General features: G+C 39.8%; 1 protein-coding gene and 1 long non-coding RNA gene across 22 annotated transcripts in view; both read left to right on the top strand.

The window, feature by feature from the left end:
- Window positions 1-20,807, top strand: part of ROBO2 (roundabout guidance receptor 2) — an 815,523-nt gene that overhangs the window by 360,362 nt on the left and 434,354 nt on the right. For 2 of the 21 annotated variants that reach the window (XM_079974755.1, XM_079974754.1), the window contains exon 1: window positions 16,168-17,193. The exons of 17 other annotated variants lie outside the window; for them this stretch is intronic. In XM_079974755.1, the coding sequence (XP_079830881.1) occupies window positions 17,139-17,193 (55 nt within the window). In that variant the 5' untranslated portion in view covers window positions 16,168-17,138. Of the gene's footprint in view, window positions 1-16,167; window positions 17,194-20,807 lie in introns of those variants that run through there. 2 more of the 21 variants (XM_079974743.1, XM_079974747.1) reach the window with 2 other exon arrangements.
- LOC307215352 lies at window positions 11,722-15,829 on the top strand. Its single transcript, XR_013838475.1, has 2 exons — window positions 11,722-11,759; window positions 15,644-15,829. It is a non-coding gene; the product is annotated as an uncharacterized lncRNA (long non-coding RNA).

Here is a 20,807-nt window from a genome sequence, read left to right as displayed (position 1 = left end):
TGGGCAGGGGTACCTTTACCTTTACCTTTACCTTTTAATCTGCATATTGCTGGGAACTTACTCCAAACTTTGGGTGACCCGACTCAGCATTTTCATGTAGATGTTAACAGTATAGGGGATAAAAATGAATCCTGAGGAACTCCACATTGAAGCTCCCTTGGGGCCGAAGAACACTCCCCAAGCATCGCCCTCTGTAAATGCCCATCAAAGTAGTACTGAAACCAAAGGGAAGCAATGCCACTCACCCACAACTTGGAAAGTCACTGCAGAAGTTTGCCATCATCAACAGCATTGAAAGCCATGGCCTAAGGACCAAAGGCCTTTCTCATCTAACATCCTGTTTCCCACAGTAGTCAACCAGGTGGCTTTGGGAAGCCCACAAGCTAATGACCTAAGTAGCTGAATTCTCCAAATTATGGGGAGAAATTTAGATGAGTAAGCATTTCTAGTTCCGTCCCACAGACAGGTACATGGAATTTAGCAAACTTGGGCATGCGTATTTTCTAGGACCTACTGCCCGAAAAACCATTCTATGCTGAATATAATGGAGACTATTATTCTCCAGTAACTGTGTCTCTGTGTGTGTAAAGCAAAGAAAAGCAACAACAAATATTTAAATAAAACTGCCAAATTTTGTGCAGCAAACTCCTGATAACCAGGAACGTTTGGTGAGTGTGTTGTATTTTAAGTAGAAAGCCTGTTGATTCAAGAAACCTCACTGAATGACAAATGGCTCAATGAGTTATCATTAAATATCCTGACAAGCTTTCTTGCTTACATGAATGTGTCATGCAAATTACATTATTAATAGCACAGATTTCTTTCAATCTAGATACTATTGGGTTGGGGGATGGAGAAGTACTGATTTAGCTCACACTAACCCTTTTGTTTCTTTAACTGGACAGCTCTATTCATCTGTATTTTCAAAGTATTCCATAGTGCTTTACCTCAGCAGTTCTCACTTAATCAATGGCAGCTAGAGGTTAGGACCTCTGCTTTGAAAATGTACTTTGTAGATTTCATTTATGTGTTTGCCAACTTTCCCCCCTCTTTTTAATGCTCATGGATTTTGCTACAGAAAATGCTGACTTTTCTGTCATGGGAGTGAGAGAACAATGCAAAAATATATGTCTGCATAAAGGTTTTCCTTATGGATAATGTTGCGTCTAGGAGAAATGTCAATTAAGTAAGATGTTATAAACTGTTTAGAGGGCCTCTAAATGGAAAAGCAGCCTATATATTCAATTAATAAGAAGAAAGTGATAGGACTGTGGAACTATTTCAAACCACACTAGAAATGCCATCTTAAACCAAGGGATTCCAGGTACTGCGATGCATATTAAAATGGACTACCACTGCATGTGGAAACTCTCTTATAAAATGTGTAGAGAGTTGTCCACATTATGAAACATTATAATTTTATTTTAGTACTGAAATTGCAATTAAAATTACCAAATAATATTTTCTACGGACATTTGTCACACAATATGTTTAAATGTGTTGTGCTGGCAGTAGCAAAAACAAAAACAAAAAAGCCATGTTTTTAGCTAATAGATGGCATTGACTAGCTAAAAAGCCCACTATTTTATTTTTTGCTATATTTAAAATGCCCACTATGCTTTTAATTTTTTTTTTACTATATTTGTTTTATTAAATACTAAGTACACTTTCATAACTCACAATTTATAAAGTATACTTACTATACATGGACTCTCTTGGGGAAAAGTGTGGAATAGAAATTAAATAAATAAATAATATATTATAATCATATTGATTTTAAAAATATCATCAATACAAACCCAATATACAGAAAATATTGACAAACTTTACATTCTTCTATACTCTCATCTAGAATAATGTTATTTATCCATTTCCACTGCATGTCACATCTTATCAGATATTTCTTATGATGCAATACCAAATTTGATTTACAATAGCTGGCATAAGCAATTGTTGCCACTGAGAATAAATTTATAGTTTAAAAGTGTACTTTATTGATAGCCAGGAAGAATACCCAATAAAATCTGCTTCATTTCCTTTCTGAGCCTACAATATGTCAATTATTATTTTCCATAATAATCTCCTAAATTCCTGAAATATGTGGTCCTGCCATACATTCCCCAGTATGTATTACTTATAGCATATTTACAGTTGTGAAATGCATTCTGACTTATAAATCCTATTTCATTGTTGTGGCAGAAGGTACCAACTCTAAATAATCTTCAGCTGAGTTTTCTTTAAATGTAGATCACTTGGGTGGACCATTAAAAGCAACGGCCATTACTATGATTCATTAATCTTAGTGGGTCTATTCTGAGTAATACTCAGATGACTACCACATTCTTTATCTATGTTAGGAAGGCAAAGCTTCTATTTGTCTGCTCTCACATCATAATTCTCATTCAGTTGTGCAAAAACCAGTATAGCATTGTTGGAAACTGCCCAGGGTGGCTGGGGCAACCCAGTCAGATGGTGTGTGTGTGTGTGTGTGTGTGTGTGTGTGTGTAATTAAACTTTATGCCTCAGTAGTGAACAAAATGATGTGTGCTCTATACCATTGAATCTGGCCACCATACTCCTGTCTCTTCACAACACAATCTTCACAAACACAGCAATTTCCAGAGGAATAGCCATGTTACTCTGTTGTACCAAAAACAACAAAGAAAGTTGTGACATCTTGAAAGACTAACAATTAATATAGTATAATTGTTTATAAGGACATTTCACCCTGATGTCTGCACATCACTCAAGGTAGCTTACACTAATTAAAATTACAAATTCACAAAACCACAGCATCAATAAAATGCAATAGAACCAGGCATGAGAGATAGAAACATCACTCCAATCAAAATATTATATACCTGACAAAAGCCTAAGGGAATGGAAAGGTCTTCACCAGGCATCAGAATACAGTGAAATGGTGCCAGCCAAACCTCATGAAGCAACTTGGGTATATCCACTCTCTCTAGTAACAGACAACAGCTTTTACCATAAGTGGAACACAGAGAAGGGCCTCTCCACCAGATAGGAACAAGTGGATGACTGGCATGGGAGGAGGTGGTTCTCAAATTGCCCCCAGGAACATCCATTAGTTACAAGATGAAGTTATCTTATATCTGAAGATGTGGACTCTACACTATAAAAACTCATGCCACAGTACATTCATTAGTCTTTAGAGTGCCACAAGATTCTTTACTGTTTAAAATACAGCATTATTCCTGTTGCTTAACAGTCTCACTGCTTCACCTTAATTTTATTCTACAGACATCACCTCTAGAGTAGAGAGAGACAGTCTTCATGCATTGTCATATACTTCTGTCTGTCAGAACAAATGGTAAGTATGTCCTCTAGAGATTTCACTGAAACTGTTAATTACTTTCACTTTCCTCTTGTAATTTTCATCACTGCTAACATAGTTCAGCTAAAAAAAGAGAGACTCTAATCAATACAACACTGACATATGAAATGGGGTTGCTTGTTTTTAGTTAAAGGGTTTCATAAAATAATCTTGTAATTGTTGAGTTTACTAAAAATGATCTCGTACTTGGGGTTACATAAAAATTGTATCGTATACCCCCCCCAAAAAAAAAATCTCAAAGAACAGCAAGGCAAGGGGACAGGAAGGGTGTTTGTTTGTGATTAAAGGTATCAAATGCTGGAAAGTCTGTTTAGAGGAAAGGCAAGTAAGGGGTAACATGATAGAAGTGTATGAAATGATGAATGCCATGGAGAAAATGAAAATGTTTTCTCTCTCTCTTTCATATCATTAGTACTCCGTTATCCCATGAAACTCAGTGTTGAAAGATTCAGAACAAACCAAAGAAAGTACTTCTTCACACCGGGCACAGAAAGGGGGGTGCAGTCCAGCCCGGGTGTCATCCCTAAGGGGGTGACAAAATGGCACACTCCAGGGGTGGCACTTACCGCAAAGCCTCGCCTGCAGCGCACCCGAGCCACGCATCTCTCCTGGGAGTGCCACAGCAGCTTGGGGTCCTGCATTGCCCAAAACGGCATGGGGCTTGTGCACGCCAGGCTGATGCCGTGGGCAGCTTGTTGCGGCGCCCCCCGGGCCGCTCGCCCTGGGCGGCTCACCCCACCCCCGCCACTCCGGGTGCCAGAGCAGCTAGCTATGCCCCTGCACACAGCACATAGTTTAACTATGGAATTTGTTCCCACAAAAGTCTGTGATGGCCACATTTAACATAAAATTAGATAAATTCATGGAGGATGAGGCTACCAGTGACCATTAAACCTTAAGGCTTTGTCTTACCTCCACTGTCAAAGGCAGTATGCTTTTGCATGCCACTTGCTGGAAACTGCCGAAGAGAACAGTGCTGCTGCACACAGTTCCTGGTTGCAGGCTTCCTATAGGCATCTGGTTTGCCACTAGGAGAACAGGTTGCTGGGCTAGATGGGTCGAGCAGGCTCTTCTTATGGTCTTTAATAGTACAATTTAAGGTAATATCATTGTATGGAATCCACTGCCAGTATCACATTGAGATTGCATATCCATCCTCTAGTCAATATAGATGCTTGTGTTTGTGTATGCATAGATGTGTTCACCAATATACTGTAGCATCAGTCTATTCTCTGCACCAGTCATTTCAAAAAGTTGATGGTTTGGCATATAGAAAAAGGTGGAGAGGCCGGCAAGAACTTTGACTCCTATTTCCTGCTTCCTTGAAGTGGTTGTGTTACTCTTTGCCAGATTTGGTCAATTTACCATGGTACTGAGTTGTACATTTCAACATTCCAGAACCCCACACGTTGACCAACTCCTTGGGATACATATGGGGGTTTTGGTTTGAAGGTTTTGGTTTTTCTATATAGGAATGGCATAGCTGTAATACAGCAAGTGTGAGATGGTCTTCTTGTACACACATACTTCCCATCACTAATTTATATTCAGACCCTTTTTTCCTGTGTCACACCAGCTGCATATAACTTTTTAGCTTAATTAAGTGCTAAGTGCAAAAAAAAGCAAACTAAGTGCTAGGGCAAGTACTGTCAAATTTAAATTTAACAAGTCAAGGTGACTACAAGAGTATTATCTGCAATGGTTCCCAGCTCTACGTTTTTTTGATGACTTAATCATGAAATATTAAGCAAATGTTGGGAATTACTTCGAGCTTTGGAGCACCTCTGAAACTAGTGAGGCTTATTTTACCTTTCACTGCAACTGCTTCTTAATAATTTTACCTTATGGCTATTTATGACGGGTAAACAAAGAACAATGTCTACTTTTGCATAGTGATATAGCTTAAATAAGCATTTTCTTGAAATATTATGATCAATTATACATATTTTAAAAGATTGGCTTGTAGGAGTAGAAATGAATACATTTCCTGGAATGTTGAGAAAGAGATCAATCTGCTCCAGTAAGATTTGAATTTTTGATGAAAGATCTGTTTTTAGAAAAGTGATCAGAATATAGACACTTTTCACAAACAGTATGCAGGATAAGTCCATGTTTCTAACTTTTTGTTTTTAACTTGGTACAGTGGGATATATCCAAGTAAAGTGATGTGTTCTTAAATATAGTGAATCACTTTTCTTGCCATACAGAAACATAGTATGCAATCTTCACACAATCTTCAGGGGAACATAGATACTCCAATGTTGTAACATGGTAGGAACAGCTTTTGATGAGCATAGCATTCTTAACATTTAAAACATTCATAATATGAGTCAGATGTTGAGATGCTGTTTAGTAACTTTTTAGCTACATTTACTTAGCCATGTTTATGCAGAATCCTAAACATTTTTATGCAGAAACGAGTCTCACTGAATTCAATGGGGCTTACTCCTAGTCTGAATCTAACTACATTGGCTTGTAATTGTTTATCAAATGATAAATGGTGACAATTGGCTTCATATTATCAAGCAATAAGTCTACTTACCTAACCACACATAAACAACACTTACAGAATGTGATATTATTTAGGTGAGACTGTTAAATAATAATTCAGTGAAACATTACAGAATATTACGGTAGACACTGTGACTGCATTTTGACATTTTTAAAAAGTGCAGATCAATGTGAACTGCTGCATTTAACAGTTAGAAATATTGCAGTGGCTCCCAATAAAAAGTATTAAAAGATATCTAATTACAGATTTATTGACATGCATTCCCTTAAAGCATTCATTTGCCACTGAAGAATATATTCCTCACTTCCTTTAAGTTCCTGAAGTGCATGTGACAGGGTTCCTCCTGAATCACTCAATGGGTCCAGACTATTAAGCAGCCCTTTAAGTCCTGTTTCCCTTTGTAATACAAAGGCAAAGCGACAAAACTAACAAGAAATGTTAGTTTCGGTGTTTCAGGATTCAAATGTAAACATTTGTTATATAAAATCTCATAACTGCGGTATGCAACACATTATATTGTACTTTACAAACATATGCCTCTGCTTTCTTGAACAAGGATGTGGGGGGGGGGGGTTGCAAGGGGGCAACTGTCCCCCAATCAAGTAAATAGATAAAAATACTTAACTGACTGACCAGTTGTGTCACAGATACTCAGTTCTGCCTCCCCTAACATAAAGCCTGCCCCCACAATAAATCCTGGCTATGCCCATGTTCATTATATGTAAACTATGAACTCCTTCAGTAATACTTGTGGGATCCCCTTATTCCCAATGTGTCCACTCAGCCACTTCAATCTAAGCCACAGACACAGTTACAGGTGCCACATGATAGTCATTCTGCATCTGTGAGAAATTGATATTTTAACATGGCAGCACTTTGGAATTCACTGCCTATTGACATCAGGCAGGTGCCTTCACTTTTCAGCACTTCCTTAAAACATTTTTTCTTTAAGCAAGCCTATCAGACACATAGATGTTGCAAAGTTTTTGTTTTTTTTGGTCTATATATCAGAGTTTGTTTGCATGGGTGTTGAGGGGGGGAAGCAGAAAAGTAGGCAGACTTCCATAGAAGAGACAGAAGAAATGAAGACGATCTTACAACAGAAGCCTCTGGAAGTAGCTCCACATGGTAGCCATAATAATGTATAAAGTTGCTTGAATGGATAGTCTCCATGCAAATGCCAGCTATCATTCAAACCTACAAGGCTGCTGTGGAGACTCTCAACCCAACAGGGTGATCTGCATGGTGAACAATTCCCCCAATTATGGCATGCCCTCCCTAATAAGGCTAGTTTGGCACCTACATTAAGATCCTTTCAACACCAATACTTTTTTGTTTATTCTCCTAGGACTTTTAGGACCTTTTCTCTCTCTTTTTAATTGCCCTTGGAACAGATTGTTTCTGCTGGGTTTTAAATGTTCTTATGCTGCCTGTGCTGGTTTTTAGACAATGAATTTTTTTAAAGAAACATTTTAAATGCTTAATTTGAACTCTGTGAGAAACTGGCCAGATGACTTTATTGACTGGGCGGTCGACAAATGTACTAAATGCAATTATTGTGTGGGGCCACCAAAAAGAGGAAGCTTCTGCCTGGCAGTACTAATACAAGAACTAGCATAAAGCCTTGTCCAGTTCTAGAAACTTGGCTCCTGGCCGCATTACTCACCAGCTCAAAGAGATGGAAAACATGCACACTCACCAGAAGTCACAGTCCAGCTGCTGCCAAAGGCCAGACTCCCCTCCAGTGACTTCATCATTTCCCAGAAATAAGGTAACTGGTAGCCTGTAAGGGCTGGCAAAGATAAAGGAATGATAATGGAACTTCTAGGCCCCAGGAGTTAAAACATCCTTTCTCTTTGAGAATGCAGGAGCCACAGTAGCAGTGGATAGCAGGAAATGAGCTCCCACTTAACATGCTATAGGAAGCAAATAGGGGATAATCTGTGCTGAGCAGCAGTGCCACGCCAAGAATCTGACTGCATCTTCCACCACTGCCTGACAGCTCTGCAAACCCAGATGGTATTCGCCCTGCATCCAAGTTTTGTGGAACTGCTCATATTGCCCTTTCCATGGCATGACTGTCAATCTACAGAAGAAGGAAATTTGTAGCAGAAGTAACAAGAGTGTGTGAGTTACAAGACAAAAGATAAGTTCACAGTTATCAGCTTTTTTCCTGAAATATGTTCCAGGAAAAGCTGGTATGTGCATTATGAATTACTTGGATGAAGGAATAGAGGGGATGCTCATCAAATTTGCAGATGATACCAAACTGGGAGTGGTAGCTGATACTGCAAAAGATGTGATCTTAACAAACTCAAGAACTAGGCCAAAACTAATAAAAATGAGTTTCAACAGGGACAAATGTAAGATTCTGCAATTAGGCAGAAGTAATCAGATGCACAAATAAAGGCTAGGGGACACCTGGCTTGACAAGTGTACATGTGAAAAGGATCTAGGGGTCTTAGTTGACAACAAACTTAACCTGAGTCAACAGTGAAATGCAGCAGCAAAATAGCTAATGCAATTCTAGGCTGTATCAACAGAAGTAGTGTCCAGATCAGGGGAAGTAATAGTACCACTCTATTCTGCCTTGGCCAGCATGATGGACAGGCCTCCAGCCTCCTCCATGAAACCAGTCCTTCAGTTTGCAGATCTGCTTCCACCTTTATTAAGATCCAGTGTTTCTAGTAATGTCTGCACAGATGTTAGATGGTATATTGCAAGGAAAGTAAATACTTTTTAAATAAGGAACTAATTTTGCAACAATACTTAGACATGGAGCAAAACTGAACAACTCCACCCATAATCATAGAATTGCAGTGTTGGAAAGGACACAAAGGGTTATATAACCCAAATACTTGCAATACAGGAATCATAGCTAAATAATTGCTGACAGATCTAACCTATGTTTAAAAACCTTGAATGAAGGAGAGCCAGCCATGTACTGAGGTATTCTGTTCCATTGTCAAACAAGTCTTCCAAATGTTTAGTTGGATCTCTTTTCTTGTAATTTGAATTCAGTGATTCAGGTCCTACCCAGAGCACTGCTATTGTTGTTATTAATTTTTTATATCCCACCCATCTGAGTAGGCTACCTCTAGTCAGAGATCCAGCAGAACCAGAAAACAGCTTTTACCTCTGTCGCTAACCTGCCACAGATCACCAACCAGCATGACCAAGGCAGTTTCAGTCCCATGGTGGTGCCTTAATCCTGACTGGAAGGGATCTAAGCTTGCTGCATCTTTAAAGAGCTGTCATCTGGAAGATATTTGAAGATGGCTATCATATAACCTCTCAGTCTTCTTTTCTCCAGGCTAGACATATCCAACTCCCTCAATTGTTCCTCATAAGGCTTGGTTTCCAGGCCCTTTTATCATCTTGTTCTTCCTCCTTTGAATATGTTCCAGCTTATCAATACCCTTCTTAAACCGTGGTGCCCAGAACTGGCCACAGTACTTCAGGTGGGGTCTAATCAAGGCAGAATCAAGCAGTACTATTAGTTCCCTTGATCTGGACACTATACTTGTCTCTGCCTCAATACAGGTTTTTTTGTCAATACAGTACAGGGCATCCAAGGATATAAATGAAAGGTAATAAATAAATTACAATAAAACCCCTTTAGTGTTTTTCTCACTGAGAAATAAATATATTGTACATTTTGCAATGAAATTTCCTACATTTAAATAGTTATAGGCTTCCTGATTACTTCAATGATTTGTTTCTTTAATTTTAACAGTAATTAACAAAGAGGTATTTTTTCCATTTGTGAAATTAAGCAAGCATAATTTATACATTTATTTTCAAACAGCTAAGAGAACTTTAAATCTCATCTCCCTTCAGAAGTCAGCGTAGCTTCCTTGATTCATCTTAATGTTAATTTAATTTACTGGATTGCTCCACCTGGCTGATTGCTGTTCTTTTTTTATTTCCAAGTCAGGTGCTCTAGGATGTATGACATTGCAGGCTTCCCCTCAAGCTGTGAGACTTTATGCGTCCAGAACAGCATCTTGCTAGCTGTTCTTGGCATCATTGACTATCATGTTTCCAGAATGTAGCTTACTTCTGTGAAAGTTCTGAACTAATTCTTAACTGAAGGACATTTTTCACCACAGTACCAGTGGACTGATAATGTACCTCTCCCTCAAGTCAAGGACTTACATATGTAAAATTAAGCGTGTTTCTTACAAGATGATCTGCCCTTTGAGAATGCCAACCCTTTCACAGTTCTTACTTCTGAGTATTTAAAAGGGTTACATCTTGGTTTACAGATGCATGCCCTTCAGATTTGATGAGAGGCATGTGCTTTGTATCACTGTATGAAAATATAACTTGAGGACCCGTCCTGGAAGCCAATAAAATCTGGTGGCACATTGTTGAATCAAATTCAAAAATCTGTCTATTGCCAGACCTCATTGGTCACACCCAGGCAACATGGGTTCAACTCCCTTATCAGCTACAGACTTAGTGGATAACCTTAAGAAAGTTACTTGAAAACCACAGTCTTATTGGTCATTGTGTGAAGATAAGTAAGATAAGACTTACAAAGCATTTTATGCTTTCATCCAATTCCAAATATCCTCCCATGGTAGTAAATTTGACTGCTACAGTCAGAATGAGTAACTTCCAAATAAAACTTTATAAAGATTTGGCTACCACGGTGCTATACACAAACATTTCTCAATTAAGCTGCACATTGCCTTTTAAACTAAATAGATACCCTGCATGTCCATCTTGCCTAGAAGCTTCACTGGGTTTACTAGCTAATACATTAACACTGAGTTACCTCCTATACAAACACACACCCGGTTTCATACACCCCTTCTCCTTTTACACTTTATTTACAGCTGTGGGCAACTGAGACTCACAAAATTTGAGGACTCATAATCTCACTACTCCATAACTGACAATCTTTGATTATCCTAGACTGCTTTTTTAAAAAAGAAAAGCCAAATAGCTTAAACATACACATATAACAGGCTAGTCTCTCATGGATCTGCCTGTCTGCCAAATATAAAAAATATTACTATAGAAAATAAATTGTGTATCCTGCATGAAGAATAAACGTTTTGTTCAAATCATGGTACACAGTATTTCTCCCTTCACTTGTTTTTAGTATCACAGTTTTTAAAAGATAAATCATAAAGTCATATAAAAAATTTAGGCAGCAAACCGAATTACAGTGGCAGTGAAAAATTGTATGGCCAACACATCGATTCTAATTTGAAAGCATTTCTGGAGACAATGCAAAATGTAATTCTATTGCTGAAGTGAGACAAGGCCATTCTCAGACAAAACTAATACAGAAGTCCTACAAATAATATTGTTAATAATCCACTGATATGTATAACTGATGACAATAGTGTTGACAGCATTATATTGGAAAAAAGAACCATAGCTTGATGGGAGCATTCAGTCCACTAGTAGAGGCAGAGCAGCAGCTCTAATGCTGTTAGAATTGCAACTGCATTGTAGGAAGAATTCATATGAACTGACATCTTCATAAATCAGGAACTTCATGGAAGAGCACTTGGGCAATAAACTTAGGAATTAAGGAATTACCACTAAGGAATCTTAAAATGAAGTGAACAAATATATGGCTGCAAAATATAGCTATGAAAGCAACAGTGACATACAGGAGCTTAATTGTTTTACATGGGAAGAACTACGAATAACAGAACTTACGTATCATTTCACAAAACCTAGTCCAGTATTTCTGTCTACTTTTGACTTTGCTTACCACTGAATTTCTGTCTACTTTTGACTTTGCTTACCGCTTAGCAACCATAAAGCTCACTGGGGTAGGCTTGGGCCAATCACAGCCTCTCCATATATCCTACCTCACAGTTGATAATAACACAGGAAGTAAAACCTCAGTTCCTTAGAGGAAAGGTGAGTTACAGATGTAATAAGTAAATGGGAATCTCTTTTCATAGCAGCACTTAGCTCTTGAGTCATGTGAAGTAAAAATGACAAGAAATGTCTCTGAGCATGTGCATCACTCACAATATAATTTCTCTATATCTGCAGTTAGGGGCAAGAGCATTTAGGCTAGAGTGTCATATCCAGGAAGTCTCACTGCTTTCAATGATTCATAATTTTAAGTACGTCCAAATGAAATCAGTGTGATTACAGGACTATTTTCAAGAAATGGTTAAAAAAGCTATGCCTTTTGATTCCATTCTGCAAACTTCTTGTACAAATGCTAGGGTTGCCATATTTCAAAAAGTAAAAACCAGGACACCCCTAACATATGCTGCTGAGGTGTTCATCGTCCACATGCTTGTAATGGGTTCTCTGTTTAGTCTATATCCGTTTACACTGATGTGCAAATTGTACCACTATGCTGAATTGCAAAGTCTGTGCAACACAACATTGATGTGCATATCATAGCTTTTGTGTTCTTCAAAGTAGAAGCTATACTAAGGATTGTTTTGAATTACATTTTACTCAAAAAGACCCATTGGAATTAATGACCTAAGCTAGCCATATCTATTAATTTCAATCAGTTTATTCTAAGTAAGACATACAATGAATACAATCCTAAGTACTTTTAACATATTTGAAAAGTTCAAAGGTGCTATTTAATTACATAAGCATTTTATAAAATGCACATTAATAAACAAGCAGTAATTGTCACATATATTAAATCCTTGAAATGTCTACTATCCAAGAGAAATATTGCTTAATATTTCACATTCTGTTATGCATATGCCAGAATTGCTAATTCATAAAAACATGAACAAAGAGGGCTATTTTGATCACCTCACCTCATTATCCTTAATTATAGCCTCCTATATGAAAAAATCTGTTAGAAATGTATTAGAAATATATTTATCTGTGGGGCATATTTTGAAAAGAGAATAATATTGTTTCCTGTTTTACATAAAACAAGCTTGGAGCTGTCGTACAGCTATGCAAACATTGACTAACTTGTATAGAGAAGGCAAATGGAAAGAATTATATTGTAAATATATCTACAATATCACTTTCTATAGCTGTTGTATAGTTATTGCTGCAAATCTAGGTTGCAATTTGTCTAAATCTTTCATTAACAGATCCAGTGTAATTTAATAAAAGAACAAATAATATTAAATATATTTGACCTGAAAAGAATATTTGGGGGGGGGGGACAACATTTCTGGATCTTGCTTATTTGAGTTTGCTGATTATCTATACTTAGTTCCCATATGGATGCTAATCATACTCATATTATTTTAAAATGTTATACTTAGGTAATTTGTATAAAATACACAAAGTGCAGTATATTGTGTATGATTTCAATACACTGGCAAGTATTTTTTAAAAAAATTAGAAGGCATTCTCTCAAAGGCACTATACATAGAACAACACAAACAACCTGCTATGAAAATCAGAAACCAAAAAACAAAACAAAAACCTCAGCCACAATTTTTATTCAACAATTTTAAAAGCCTAGATTTGCTACAAGTAAATTTACTGGGAGCAAATTCCATTTAACTCAGTTCTAAGAAACACACTGCAATGGGCTGCAAAACAATGTTAAATAATTCTGAGCGATCAATAAGAATAATGAGCAAAATGCACATGTTTCAACTTCAAGCAGTGTTTGAGAAATAGGTTGGAAGTTCAAAACAAGTGGTCTTAACAAAACACAAAAGATTAGCTATATAACAAACCAAGAACAGCTGTTTCCTGTTATATTCCAGTAGGGGGAACTAAAGATTCACCATCTAACATTGCTTTTGGCTTACAGACCTGTGTATATTCCTCTAACCCCCTGTCTAATCATCAGTGCTAACATCAAATAGCTAGTAGCTACTCTTGTGATCACTCACAGCCTCAGCTGCACTTTATACACTAAAGATATTGCAAGTATTCAGACATACACCTTTGATGCAGCTATTCCTTTACTTGATCACCCTCTTTATGCTTATTCTTCAGTTTGTGCAGTCTCATTTGTCTTCCCTTGTTATGCTTTTCCCCCAACACCCCTGCACACAGAATATATATATATATTTCCTCCTAGCTGAACTGAAAAGGGAAAACTCTCTCTCCACACCCCTTGCTGTAGACATCCTTTTACCTCATGAGAGACCCCATATACTCTATCTTCTTCCTGGATTGCATACATTGTAAGGGCTTCAGCAGTTTAGAAAGAAGGTGGTAAAGGTGTTCTTTTTAAGAGCTTAAGGAATTAGGTAGGTTGAAATGAAGAGCACGGAGTTGTTTATAAAATACTGATGTGATATTCTGTGTTGTGTTTTGTGTTTTGTTTTAGTCAAAACACGAAAAATGAAAGGTCAGGAAAACAGAGAACAAACAAAACAAACACACATGGTTGACCCCAATTTACTACAGCTAATTTATGCACAATGCAAAACACAGAAGAAGGGCTCCTCATGTTCGGGTTACCTTACCATTCCATAAACATGAGGAAAGGGTTGCAACCACAGTTACTGTGTGCAAGAGAGTTGCTTGAAGAGCTTGTGAATGGCTTCTATGTCAATTCCATGCATGTACTCTTCTGAATGTGCAGAGTTGATCACATCATTGCTTTCACAAATGCAGAAACTAGAATTCTGCTCAATTTGCATTCTTGGTAGAATGCACATTTCAAACTAGTTTGGGAATATGATGTTTTGTTTGTACAAGACCTCACCATAAGTTCTGTCAGGTAGCAAGGTGGGATAGGGTGGTCATCCTGGAACAGAAATTACATTGGGGGGGGGCTTCCCCCCTTACCACAGTGGTATCCTACAAAATCCCAATGTTGATAAGTAGATACATACATGTAACCTGTGTATATGTATACATAAATAATTCAACCCAATTTTGAAAGCCACAATGCACAAGGGCAGTGCAAATAAGAACTGAGCTGATAGCTCAGTCCTACTCATGCTTACTTGGAAGACTCGCTGTGTTCAGTGAGCCTTATTCCCCATAAAAAGATGCATAGAATTGTGGCCTTAATCTTGCATATGATCTGTGCACATATATGGTATAGGGCATCTGCATGTATAAACATGTTCCAGGCAGTCACAATGTGGCATGTTTATACTGGAAGGAGGGTTGCATAAATTGGTTGCACACCCGTCATATAATATACAGAGCACAGCTTGCGGCAGAATTGTGGAATCTAACTGCAATCTTGTATTAGAGTAGGTCTGACTATATACTGTACACTGGAAGTAGTGTATACACTGTACTATACAGTGTATACACTGGACTATATACACGAGTAGGTCTGACTATATATACTGGAATTTGTGTGCGTAAATAAGTATACAGCGGTACCTCTAGTTATGAACCTAATTCCGTTCCAGAGGTCCGTTCTTAACCTGAAACTGTTCTTAACTAGAGGTGTGCTTTCGCTAATGGGGTGTCTTGCTGCCGCTGTGCTGTTGGCACACGATTTCTGTTCTCATCCTGGGGCAAAGTTCTCAACTCGAGGTAACTCTTCTAGGTTAGCGGAGTTTGTAACCTGAAGCGTTTGTAACCTGAAGCGTTTGTAACTTGAGGTACCACTGTAACTTGTATTTGCATAAGGCAATGCTGACTTGCCTGCATTTTCCTTTTAAAAGGAGTTGGTACCTTTTTTTTGTTAGCCATCTGTGGCCCTCCTGAGTGGCTGGGCAGGCTTTAAGCAACTACAAATATTAGGCCATAATCCGGGAGAAGGGGTCTTTGAACATGTGCAGAATGTCATAGTTCTCTCCATACTAAGCAGCAGCTGCGTATCACTACACACCTGGAATTAGGCAATATGATCGCCTTCCTGCACCTCCCTTTTTTAGAAAGTACCAGCACATGAAAGCTAAGTGAGAAGAAGAGGTTGAAATTGCCGTCTTCTTTCAAAGGCCTCCCTGTGACAGAGAGAGAGAGAGAGAAGAGGCGAGGAAGACTGAATAATTAGGGAAGAGACTTCCATGAAATCGCTCGTCGAGAAAATTACCTGCCCATTAAATGAGAAGCAGTGAGAAGCAATCATGTTAATGTTACCTATAGCCAACAGTAAAGGGGGAAAAGGGGGTTTGGGAGAGAAATGGGATGGGCGAGAGGGGGGCAGAGAAGCAGTGCCCTCCCCCCCGTTCTTCTCTTCAATCCTTCAGTTGCCTCACACTATGTGTGTCTGTCTCTCTCTCTCCCCCCCCTCCCACCGCGATCCCTGAGGGGAACATGAGAGTGGGTGTGGTGTTTTACAGTGCTTTAATCCACACCCCAGCTCTTCCAATTCCGGCTCTCCTCCCCCCCCCCCCTCCGTGTTTGCTCTACGAAGAGCAGCAACAGCAACAGCAGCAGCAGAACGAGCCCAGGCTGTGGGGAGGCCGCCCGGGCGAGCTCCAGCAGGAGGGTGCTGAGCTCTCTCCCCTCCTCTCCCTCGCGCGCGCGCGCACACCCCGCCGCGCCTGCCGCTTCCCGCCTCGCTCGACTCCCTCCGTAGTGGGAGCGACACCTCCCCCCCCCCCCGCCCTCGCTCACCGCCGCGCGCGTTTACACGGCAGCGGCGGCCGCCTCAGCCAGCAGCAACAACCGTGCCCACCGCCACTCGCTCTTTCCTCCAGCCCCAGCGGCACGTTGGGAGTTTATTCTCCTCAAGCAGTTTCTTCCCGCGCTGAGGGTAGGGGTGGCTGGGTTGTCTTTTTTTAATTTTTAATTTTTTTGAGGGGGTGCTGTGGAGGAAGGAAGGAGCTCGCGCGCCAAGATGTTGCTCAGGCGTCCCTCTTATGGAAGTTAAGGGAAGCAACTCCGCAGCTTGAAGTGATTTTGAGGAGGTGGGGGGTTGGGGTTGGAAGAGGAAGAAAATGAGAAGCAGGAGAGTTAAGCCAAGCCCATGATTTCGCTCCCTCCTTCTCCGCCTTTTCCTCAGAGCGCCGAGAACTTTGAGCGAGGTGGTGGCGGCGGGAGGGGACGCACTTTCTAGGAAACGTATCTGCTTTCAAAGTCTCTCTCGTCTGCCGAAGAAATCCCCGGGCTCTGGATTGCAATGGAGAGTCTTAGCCACACTTGAACAATTCCTCTGCCTCCGCTGGATTGGTGGGAATTTCGGAAGCGGAGCCAGCGCGCCGAGCCGGGAGCGGTGCCCCCTCTTCCTCCCTCGCTCTCCCCCTCGCGCTGCTAATCTGCATGGAGCTCAAAGTGTCCCATTCAAGCCTCTTTCTCGTCGCTGCTCTCCGGGCTCCTTCCACGTATCCTTAGGTTGTAGGAGAATCTCAACTTTTGGGACTACTCCCCCCCCTCTATTTTTTTTCTCCCTCTCCCTGGAATTGGATTGCCTTTGAATATGTTAAAATGGGGCTGCTGACGCCACTCCTGCTGCTTGGATTTGTCTCTTTTCAAGTTGATGGTAAGTTAAAGTGTTGTGTTTTACTGTCATTTCTTTGGAGCAGAGCACGCTTTATATTTTGGGGCTCGAAATCCTGTATAATGTGCATGGGCTATGGAACGATGGAAGGAAGGGATGGATATGAACATGCTATTAATAAAGCAAATCTTCTTTGCTAACTTAGTAGGAAAATAGTTATCATAAGCTGTAAAGTGTGTGTGTGTATGAGAGAGAGAGGGAGATTGAAATCAGCTGCACTGGTAAATCTCGACGCACCAACAGATTTCTGTTGCTCTATTTTTACCCCATGCTGAACTTTTTAGGTGGAAAATCGACTGATTAAATGGGGTAATTGTGCTTCTGATTCAAGAGAGGTGAATGGGAAATTTACTACCGTGAGGTTCTCGCTGCTCCATTTGTAAGCAATGCACGCAGAAAAATGCAGTAATGTGTGGAATGCGCTAAAAGGTGTGAAATAACTATGCCTGTGAGATGTGTCAGGTGGAAAGTATACAAAGTAGGGAGTGTGAAAGAGGGTCGTGTCTGTGGAAGCCTCCCAGTACAGCAGAATCTCACAGCCAGCTTCTGCCACAGGGAGAAGCTAGGCTTCCACTGTTTAAAGACAATGGGGAATTTGAACAGGTGCTGTAGGTGTCTCCCCTTCTGTAAAGGCAGTCTCCCTTGTATAGGGGTTTGTCTTTTGTTCAGCTTGCTTAGCCCTCCCTAAAGTAAAACCAAGACCTCGTCATTTAACCTAGAAGCACGTTGCAGGGAATTTCATGTTGATATTTAAGAGCTAAGAACACATTGTTGATTTCAGTGTTTGAAATGAAGGAAATTGAGAAAAATCAAAGGAATGATGTTTGTACTGTCTATGGTTAGAAGGTATAATTTTAACAGAGCAGGGACACCATTGGCTATGAATACATATATACTGTATATGTTTTACTTCAAATGTGCAACATGCATCATAGTATTTTGTGCGCACAAACTGTTTACATGGACAATCATGCTGAGTCTTTATGTGAGCACTGGTGGTGGGGAGGCTTGATATGGTACCAGATCTCTTTGGCTATTGTCTTAATTTGGAGGTTTGGCATTATATTTTTACAGAGGTGTCTTTGGGGGGCGGGGTTTGGACTCTAGCTTAATTTACTGGTTGATGCTGGATATGGGCAGGATCTGGGACTAAACTTAGTTCCAGCAGGAAGCTGGTGCTAAAAACATGGTATCCATATCAACGAGGGGCCACTCTTGTAAACAGAGTGATATTGTATTACCTACAATTATTGCATGCAGTTGTGTGCTACCCATACCTCCCTCTCTCCCTCCCACCCACCACACCCTTAGCAACACAGGAGGCAACAGAGAACCTTGCTAAAAGCTGGGAATTGAGAATATGTAAGTATTGGTTCACAAGTTGTATACTGAGTGTATCACGTAATGTGCCCTGCAGTTTCAATTTTTTTTTTTTTACAAAGCATTGTGGTTCACATAAGTCACGTTGGAAATGTACATAAAACCTGAAAGCATCAGGCTGCAGAAATGTAGTTATTAGCCAGTGTTTAAAATTGTAGGTAGCTAGAAGGAATACAATTAAAGTGCTCAGTGGAAGTGACAGAGTGAATCACAGGAGCCTGGTGTTACAGAATGTAATTAATGTACCAGGCTGTTTGGAGATATAGGAAACAAATGCAATTAACCAGCTTGCTAGAAGGACAGGAGCAAGGCATAATTTATTCAAGTTTTCTTCCATGGAGAACACAACTTGAACCTTAAAAAAAACCCATTCTTTTACAAGGTAGGTCTATGAGCAAACTTATTGGTCCATCTTTGACAAATATGGACTTACTCAAAATCTGTGAAAAGCACTTTATGGGAAGGTTTTGACTAGACTATGATAATCTCAGTAGATACAATCCTGTACATAGAATTGCAGTCAATAGTTGTTGCTGTTCTTCTGAAACATATTCATATCTACATTGTTCTGAAACATAAAATGTAGATCTGTATCTTGGAAGCCTATTGTATTTTACATTAGCTTACTGATGTCCCTATCTTCCCAGAAACACAGAAATGAAAGTTGCCACATAACACAAACAGGATGCCATTAAAGGCAGCTTCACATGTTACCCTTTTCTTAAAATATTGGAAAATGCTAATATCACATGTTTGCAGGCATGTATAATACATATGAGGGAGGCTGCCAGAGGTACACTCAGTAGCAAACCTGAGTCCATCATGGTTTGCCCACCATACATACTAAGCTATCTTTCCCACTGAGTATAATATGTGAAATGATCCTAAACTGCTTTAACATATGTTTTATTTTTTCTGTATTATGAATAAAACAGTAAGCATGAAGAAAGCATAACTGAGAAAGAAAGACCCTTTGTTGAAACTCAAACCAGCTGGTTTTTTTTCCTCCTTAAAAATAGGTCATCCCTCACTCACAAGCTAAGGCTTTGAGCTTCCGAGAGCTCTCCCTTTACATCATTATGATTTTTGTATCTTTTGGGTATGAATGCAGTCAGAGAAAAGCAAACCATGTGTGTTTGAGATATAATGTCAGGAAGATATACTCCATGCCTATCTCTGAGTACCCAGAGAAACATGAGTGGCCTACAGGTGATATTACACGGTGGTATGATGCAGATTCAGATGGTGAATTGTCTTAGTTCTTGTGCCTTCTTAGTACAGTGGTACCTCAGGTTACATACACTTCAGGGTACATACGCTTCAGGTTACAGACTCCGCTAACCCAGAAATAGTACCTCGGGTTAAGAACTTTGCTTCAGGATAAGAACAGAAATCGTGCTCCGGTGGCAGCAGGAGGCCCCATTAGCTAAAGTGGTGCTTCAGGTTAAGAACAGTTTCAGGTTAAGAACGGACCTCCGGAACGAATTAAGTACTTAACCCAAGGTACCACTCTATCATGAAATTTTAGAGTTCGGTGAAAATGGGACAAAATGTGCCATTTGTGTTGTGAATGTGGATTTATGGCAGTTCAGATCACATCCTTTGCATCTATTTAGGGATAACTGTAATTCCAATCTTCCTAGCATTCTACCTTGATACCAGTCTTTTTACCATTTCTGAAAGTTAAGAAGGGCTCTTGTCATATCGCAAACTCAGCTGAAGTAATGGTTGAAAAAGTAATTTTTGTTCATTAATTTCTTTCTTTGACTATTTTGTAAGAAGGGTGGGCCTCTGGATCAGACATAATGCCCATTTAGTCCAGCAGCCTGTTTCTCACAGTGTCCAACCAGAAAGGTGAGGTCATTAGCCCTTTCCCACTGTTCCTTAGTATTCAGAGGCATCGGGACTGGTAGCTTATTCATGGACCTATTCTTCAAGAATTTGTCTAATCCACCTTTAAAGCTATCCAGATTGGTGGTAATCACCACATCCTGTGGTAGGAAGCACTTATTTAGGAGGTGTTTAGTCATGTCAGACTCTTCGTGATGCCATGGACCAGAGCACGCCAGACACTTCTGTCTTCCACTGCCTCCTGCACTTTGGTCAAACTCATGTTAGTAGCTTTGAGAACACTGTCCAACCATCTCTTCCTCTGTTGTCCCATTCTCCTTGTGCCCTCAATCTTTCCCAACATCAAGGTCTTTTCCAGGGAGTCT

This window comes from Podarcis cretensis (genome assembly GCF_951804945.1).
Source record: "Podarcis cretensis genome assembly, chromosome: 4".
Lineage (NCBI taxonomy): Eukaryota > Metazoa > Chordata > Lepidosauria > Squamata > Lacertidae > Podarcis > Podarcis cretensis.
The sequence above is the reverse complement of the archived record's forward strand: the minus strand, read 5'-3'. Positions and strand labels throughout refer to the sequence as shown.